The sequence below is a fragment of the Hyaena hyaena genome, unplaced genomic scaffold, assembly GCF_003009895.1.
Source record: "Hyaena hyaena isolate Hyena2069 unplaced genomic scaffold, ASM300989v1 scaffold_157, whole genome shotgun sequence".
Taxonomy (NCBI): domain Eukaryota; kingdom Metazoa; phylum Chordata; class Mammalia; order Carnivora; family Hyaenidae; genus Hyaena; species Hyaena hyaena.
Window position 1 is genome coordinate 2,887,023 of NW_024080789.1, and position 7,310 is coordinate 2,894,332.

The 7,310-nt window shown below is 44.6% G+C and overlaps 1 protein-coding gene across 1 annotated transcript in view; it reads left to right on the top strand.

Annotated features, from left to right (window-relative positions):
* The window catches only part of HTR4 (5-hydroxytryptamine receptor 4), a 53,764-nt gene extending 47,436 nt beyond the window's left edge, over positions 1 to 6,328 (top strand). The window contains exon 7 of the mRNA XM_039239456.1: positions 6,238 to 6,328. Coding sequence (XP_039095387.1) covers positions 6,238 to 6,328 — 91 coding nt within the window. The remainder of the gene's footprint in view (positions 1 to 6,237) is intronic.
* Positions 6,329 to 7,310: the final 982 nt, after the last annotated feature.

Genomic DNA, 7,310 nt, shown 5'->3' on the forward strand with positions numbered 1-7,310 from the left:
CAGAAAAAGCAAGCAGTCTGTTTCACCAAAGACTCAAAGTTCTAATCCTTTTGTTTGTCGTTGAGGAGCTATGGTTGACAATGGGGGAAAAACAATCTCACCAGGAGAATGGATTGACTTTAGTCACATGTGCATAATGAGAGGTAGGGTGGGAGGTGTGTTAGGATTGGCACAAGCCATGCCCTGACTGATCTCACACTTTTGCATATTAAAATATGGACATATCTGATGCCAGGGATGGAATTAAAAAGTCCTGGGAATATATTTTGTCCAGAGGCAGAGGTTAGGCATTTCAAACTGTGCAAACTCAGTTCTTTGGGTCTTTTCTACAAGTAGCACAAAATAGCAGAAAGAGTGCTGGCCTGTGATTTTAGAACCACCACCCTGCAGATGCACCACTTTGTGTCCTTGCCAGGACTCTGTGTTCGCTGCAAGTCAGTTTTCTCGTCTGTCTTATAAGAGCTTTAGTCATTTGCCTGCTACTTTCACAACTTCTATCATATCGGCATTCTACCCACGTTGCTATTTATTTACTACTTACCTTTAAATACATTGTTAAAATATGTGTATTTATTTATTTTGAGAGAAGGAAAAGGGAGTGTGATTGGGGAAGTGTCAGAGAGAGAAAGAGAGAGAGAATCCCAAGCAGGCTCTGCACTGTCAGCACAGAGCCTTATGTGGGGCTCAATCTCACGAACCGGGAACTCATGACCTGAGCCCAAATAAAGAGTCAGATGCTTAATTAACTGAACTTCCCATGTTTCTCTACCTTTAAATACATTTTTAATCTAAACAAATGTATTCGTAAAAGAAACTGTATCATGACCTCAAGTGCAAAACCATATAGAGAATTTTTTTAAAATATAAATGCAATGAAAACAGAATAAACTATTATTTGTATAAATCATTATTACTAAAATTTAACTTGATCCCATTGCTTGCCAAAGGCTCTGAGCCTAAGGCCTTCTCTCCATGTGTTGGGTGTTAGAAACTTGTTAAAGCCCGAGTGAGGGCCAACTGAGTCTTTCTCTTTAAAAGAGGCAGAATGATCCCCTACAAAAAAAGTAAAAATGAATAAATATTAAAAATATGGACTTAAAGGGGTCTTGGGTGGCTGAATTGGTTAAGTATCCAACTCTTGTTTTCAGCCCAGGTCATGATCTCACGGTTCGTGGTTTCTAGCCCTGCATCCTGCTCTGCGCTGTCAATGCAGAGCCTGCTTAGGATTCTCTCTCTCTTCCTTTCTCTCTGCCCCTCCCCAACTTGTACATTCAAGCATGTGAGTGTGTGTTTTCTCTCTCTCTCTGTCAAAAAACAACAACAACAAAAAAAAACATGTATATTAAAAATAAATAAATAAAATAAGCAGAATACGTTAAAGAGATATCAGACATCCTTACTATGATTCCAGTTATTTAGTTCTGTGCCCACTGTTTGGCATAGCCCCTGCGGAACACATCCTGTCTTTGGGAAATACTGGATTTTCCCTAGTCAGTATTCTCTTCTGGTTAATCGTGAGTCTAAAGACAAATGAAGAAATTGACCTAGGCCATTGCCTTTTGAGTGGTTGAACTTACTGATAGTTGCATATGAGTCAGTGTGTTCACTGTTTATAGACAATTCATTTAGTTTCTAGAAGCTAATGGTACCCAAGGATTTTATTTTTTCATCACATAAAGAACACATTCCAAACATTGCTCTTTGCATATTTTTTTAAGGTTTATTCGTTTTGATAAAGAGAGTCAAGGAGGGGCAGAGAGAGAGAGACAGAGAATGAATCCCAAGTAGGCTCCACTCTGCCAGCTAAGAGCCCAACTTGGGGCTGGAACTCATACACTGTGAGATCATGAGCTGAGCTGAAATCAAGAGTCGGACACTTAACCAACTGAGCCATCCAGGCGCCCCTCCTTTGCATTTTTAACTTCTCATTTTTATGATTCATCACCAAGTCTTATTTCATCATCCATGTCATAAAAAGCCATAACTATCCCCTCATCCACTTTGCTAAAATGCCCTGTTGGGTGCATTTCAGTGCTTCTAGTCTGATCTCTTGTGGAACACCGCTGAGTGCCCTCATGCTGTAGCTCTGGCTCTTGCCCCTCACCTGTACTTTCTCTTCGAAGCTCCCTAAGTCTCTGGCCCAATGCACTGCCTCACGTGTGAGTACAATACTGGATATCCATCTGCTGAGAGAATCTTAGACTCCTGGGAATCACCCGAGAGCATTTTTTAAAAATGAAGATGTCTGCTCTCCCCACCTGACCGCTGGCCTCTCACTCCTGCTGACAGAGGTCAGGAGTGGATCCTGGGAATCTGTATTTATTGTCGGTTTCCAAGTTAGTTCTGATACACATAACCTCTAGACCACTTTGCGAAAGATGGCTTCACTAGTCTCCTTCTTCTGGAACACAGGTAACCGTCAGGCTATTTCATCAACTGTTAATGTTACACGTCACCACAAAGCTCTTCCCTCCACGCAAATGACTTCCACATTCCCCAGTTGGACAGGATTCCTAGTTTGGAAGGCAGAATGCAGGATTTGTAGTCCTAGCTCCTCCTCCCCCATTGATCAACCCATGCCCTTGCATTGACCTTCTTCCTCTTCTCAAATTGAATAATACCCTGTACCCTCCCTCCTTACCGGTTTGTGTTAAAGGTGAAGTGTGGGAAAAGATACAAAAATGCTTTGAAAATGATAGAAGATTTTACTAAATCTTCTGAAACCAGTAAAACAAGAAATGGCACTTGAAAAACTCATGTGTTAAATGTCGGAGGTTCTTTTTTTAATGATGTTTTCCATCAGGGGTTTTGAGAGGCCCTGCCAATGTTTTCCTTTAGCATATGTTTGAGGAGAGACAGTTGTGATCTCACTGCATTCTAAGTTGTGGTATTTCGGCTACCCGGTACCATCCTCCCCAGAGATATTTAACAGCTTTGCAGTGTAATTTCACAGATTCAGAAACTGAGGTCTTTCGGATTCTTTAACACAAACCAAAGATTAGCCTCCCCATGTTTCCAGCAAAACCTCTTCCCTCCATACGGAATCTAAAGCATCAGATACTAACAATAGAATATTAAAAGCCAAGTTCAAAGCAATTACCCACAGCTTTGGAGAACAGTCCCACACACAGCTGGTGCCCAATCAGAAGGTCCATGTCTGACACCCACCATCTCTGCTGCTCATAGAATCAAAATGTCAGAGCTGCAGAGGACCTTCTAGGTAATCCTCCTCCTCGTTTGGAGAATGGGGAAAGTGAGGCACAGGAAAGGGAACAAGTCATCTGAGGCACATGTGGATGAAAGCTAAACAGACATTAGTTCCCAGGGCCCAGGGTTCTGGTTAGACATTCACGGTACAATTCTCTGTGCGTTAATGTAGCCTGAATAGGAGTGCAGCATCCAACAGCGCTTTCTTGGTCTTCTCGACCTTTAGTTTTTTGTGTTTTTTTAATGTTTTTTATTTATTTCTAGGAGAGAGAGAGAGAGACAGCGTGAGCAGGGGAGGGTCAGAGAGAGAGGGAGTCACAGACTGAAACAGGCTCCAGGCTCTGAGCTGGCAGTCAGCACAGAGCCCGATGCGGGGCTCGAACCCATGAACCGCGAGATCATGACCTAAGCGAAAGTCGGACGCTTAACCGACTAAGCCACCCAGGCGCCCCTCGACCTTTAGTTTTGACGCTCTGGAAGGACTGTATGAGGGAGCCAGTGGGCCCTTGGGAAACGCTTATCGAAGAACTGCGTCCATTCTCCCTGACTGCTCCGGAGCCTTCCACGTACCCAACTTGGTAGCTCTTGTTAGCCCTTAGCCTCCCACCCGCTGTCCCTCCTCTGTCCTCATTCTTTGCCATCGCCTCCCCCAGCTCCTCTCTGACTGTGCCCTCCTGACTTTCCTCCTGCCTTTTGTAGGACTTTTTTCCTTTTCAACTTGGTCTCCCCAGCCCCGCATCACAGAATATATATGTGCCACTGGACAAAGATTCCCTTTCGGTGAGCGGGAGGGGTCTACAGAAACGAGTCCTGTGGTAACATCCCAGTCACACTGTGTTTCAGTAAAAGGAGGAGCCGTATCACCCTGCAGGCTTCCCACAGGTGGAATGGGTATAATACAAGCAAGCCCCTGCACAGACGCCCTCTGCCCTGGAATGTGTCACAGCGTGACAGGGAAACGCTCACGGCAGCAGCACGTGAACACTAGACTTGACTGTGGCAGTTCTCCAGACAACGAGTGACAATATATCAGGACAATTAAGAGCACAGCCTTTGGTATCAAACATGACCTAAATGCAAGGTCTGATTCTACCATTTATTAGCTGAGTAAATAACTTATTCAAACTCTCTGAGACTCAGTTTCCTTGTCTATTAAATGGGCATAAAATACACAGATTAATACATATACAACACACTTAGCCTAATGCCTGGCTTGCTTTTGTTGTTGCGGATGGTGGAAATAATAGGCATGATAAAAAAGGAAATGTGGCTCAGGGGAAATGAGAAACCCTTCCTGCCTCCCTTCCTTCCTTCTTTCCTTCCTTTCTTCCTATTCATTATTTCTTTTCTTTTAATAGATATGTTCAATGATCAAGGCACAAAAATGAAGGGAGATATGTGAAGACTTGAGGCTGCATCTTTAATTATCTAGAGAGTTTATTCTTGAAAATAGCAGGGAAGAAGGAATATATAGCCAAAGCTGAATCAAAAGCTATGTTCAGAGCAAGTGGCAAACCCAGAAATAGTTAGATCTCAATATTTAGGGAAGAAATCTTGCATATTCTATTGAAATAAGAATAGTCTTCCAGCCGGAAAGACGAGAATATTATAGGGAGAAGGTTGCCACCCAGGATTCATGAAAAATATTTAACTGTCTCTGAGCCAAGATGTATTCTCTCTCAGGGGATTAAAGGAACTAGTTGATATGATCTCTGACTGGTGCTCTTTTGAGGGTGGGGGAAATGAGAGCAGCCTGGGGACTAGTAAATATTGCCCCAGTTCTTAAAAAAGACCAAAGCTAGACTCCAGAAACTATAGACTCATAGCTTGAAATAGACCTTACCAAAATGCTAAAACAGCTATTACACAAATGATTTGTGAGCAAGAGTCAGTGTTCTTTCATTAAAAAGCAGTTCATGCTGACTAATTTCATTATGAGGACAGATTTACTGCGGGGCAGATTGAGTTCTGCAAGGCACTGGATAAAGCCTTCCATGGGTGGGTTCATTCTCAGGCACACTGAGTGTTAACTCTTCTCGGGGAAAACAGTCTGTGCCTGAAACGATTCTGTTTTAGCCCTGCCCTAATCAACAGGGTTGTTTTGTTTTTGTTTGTCTTTGTTTTTGATCTTGACCGAAGACTAAAGACCTAGAAGGCAGAATGACACTAAACTGAAAGATCTAGGTAGCAATAGGTTATCTGACCTTCTGCGTGCTTGTGAAATCCTTAAAGTCTAGCTGGAATGGATGCTAAATAATCACATCTTGAATGTTGCAATTGTTATGATTTAGAATGGTCTCAATCGACTAAAATGATACCAAGCCTATAAAATGAAATTTATCTCAGACGAATGGAATGGCCTGTATTTCAGCATAAATAAAATAAAGTAATAAAATAATAAATAAATAAATACTCTGCATCCATTAAATAAAAAAACCACAGGAACGGACAGCTGTTTGTGTCAAAAAGGTACAAGCAACAAGCTCCCTATAAGTGGAGAGCATGTTGCCGTTGTTAGTGCTGACCCCATTCACGTAGAAGTAAACCAAACTGCTGATGAAAAGTGCATGATATCTACAAGTCAGGCTCCCTGTGTAGATCTGTACTCTTTCCGGGTACTGTAGTTCAAGAGAGATAATCATAATAGGGATTGCTTTCAGAGAACAGTGATCATTATGAGCAATAATCTGGAAACCATAGTATATAATGAACTCTTAAAGAAAATGGGAATGCGTAGCCTGGAGAAGAGAAAATTTGGAGGATATGATTAGTAGAGGGAAGAATTTTGAGTGGGTCCAGAGGGCACAATAGTTCCACTGGGTGGATATCGTATGAAGGCAGATGTTGGCCGAACATGAATAAGTTCTCTGTGACAACTAAAGTTGTTCAAGAATAATAATGGCCTGGCCTGTCAGTGGGGGTTGCCAGGCAGGGGGAGAGTGACCACCCGTCTGTATGGCACAAGGGGCATCCTACAGAGATCAGGGGTGTCCGTTCCAACTCTGAGATGCTCTGCTCTCCCCTCTCCAGGGATGCAGTGGAGTGTGGTGGCCAGTGGGAGAGTCACTGCCATGCTCCAGCAACTTCTTCCTTGGTGGCTGCTCAACCCAGTGATACGTAGGCCCCGGGGCAGTGACTCAGAAGACAGCCATCTCTCGGAGAAAGGGCAGGTTCTGAGCTGCCGCTTGTGTGGGACCGCACCTGCTATTCTCTCCACCACGTCTTCTGCCAGGCAGCCCATGGCCCCCGGGGATTTCCTCTGGGGCTCCAGCAGGTGGCTCTGGAGGGAGCCCGGGGACAGGACAGCCTCCTTGTTCCCTGGGGCTTCTCCTCCAGAGATCCCCTGTGGAGGGATTTTTTTTTCTTCCATTTTCCAGCACTCCTGCTTCCTGGCATCTCGCCTGTGCCTCACACTCTCTGTTGTTCCCAGTATGTCCCCTTACTGTTCCTGGCTTGTCTCTCTCATGTTCCAAACACAACCGTTCGCTGTGTCCTATCTCGGTCATAGAGGTCTCCAAATAAGCCTTCTTTGCTGTGTCTGCTCACAGACATTGTCAGCACACATCCTCCCTGCGCCTGTCTTGGTCAGAGCCATGTTCCAAAAGCACGCGTTTCTTGCTTATGCACACCCGTTGCAGCCATTTTCAAAGGGCTTCCTGTCTCGTCTCCATCCTGTGCTGTGCCAGACACCTGTATACTTTCTTCCCGCTGTCTGGGTCCAAATGTGCACCCTCCTGGCCAGCCCCCACGTCAGCTGCACACTTCCCCTCGCTCTTCCTTAAGTCCGGTGTCCATTCATTTACTGTGGAAGGAACAGGTGCAGAGAGCTCTCAGAGGAGAACAGTCTCTGTGGCACCCTTGCAGCTTGGCCAAAGACAGCTCCCCCCAGTGCCGTGGCCTTGGGCCCTGCAGCTCTGAGACGACACTTGCTTCCCTCTTGGACAAGAACTGGGCGTCTTCTTCCAAAGAGCCTTGGGTAGGGCCAATGACATTGTAGTGTTTATTAAAGACTTTGGAATCTTTCCCATGAGCTTGTGGCGAAGTCCATGGCAGCAGCTTGAAAGCCTTGACTCTGGCCTTGTTGCTGGCAGAGGAGAAAACCG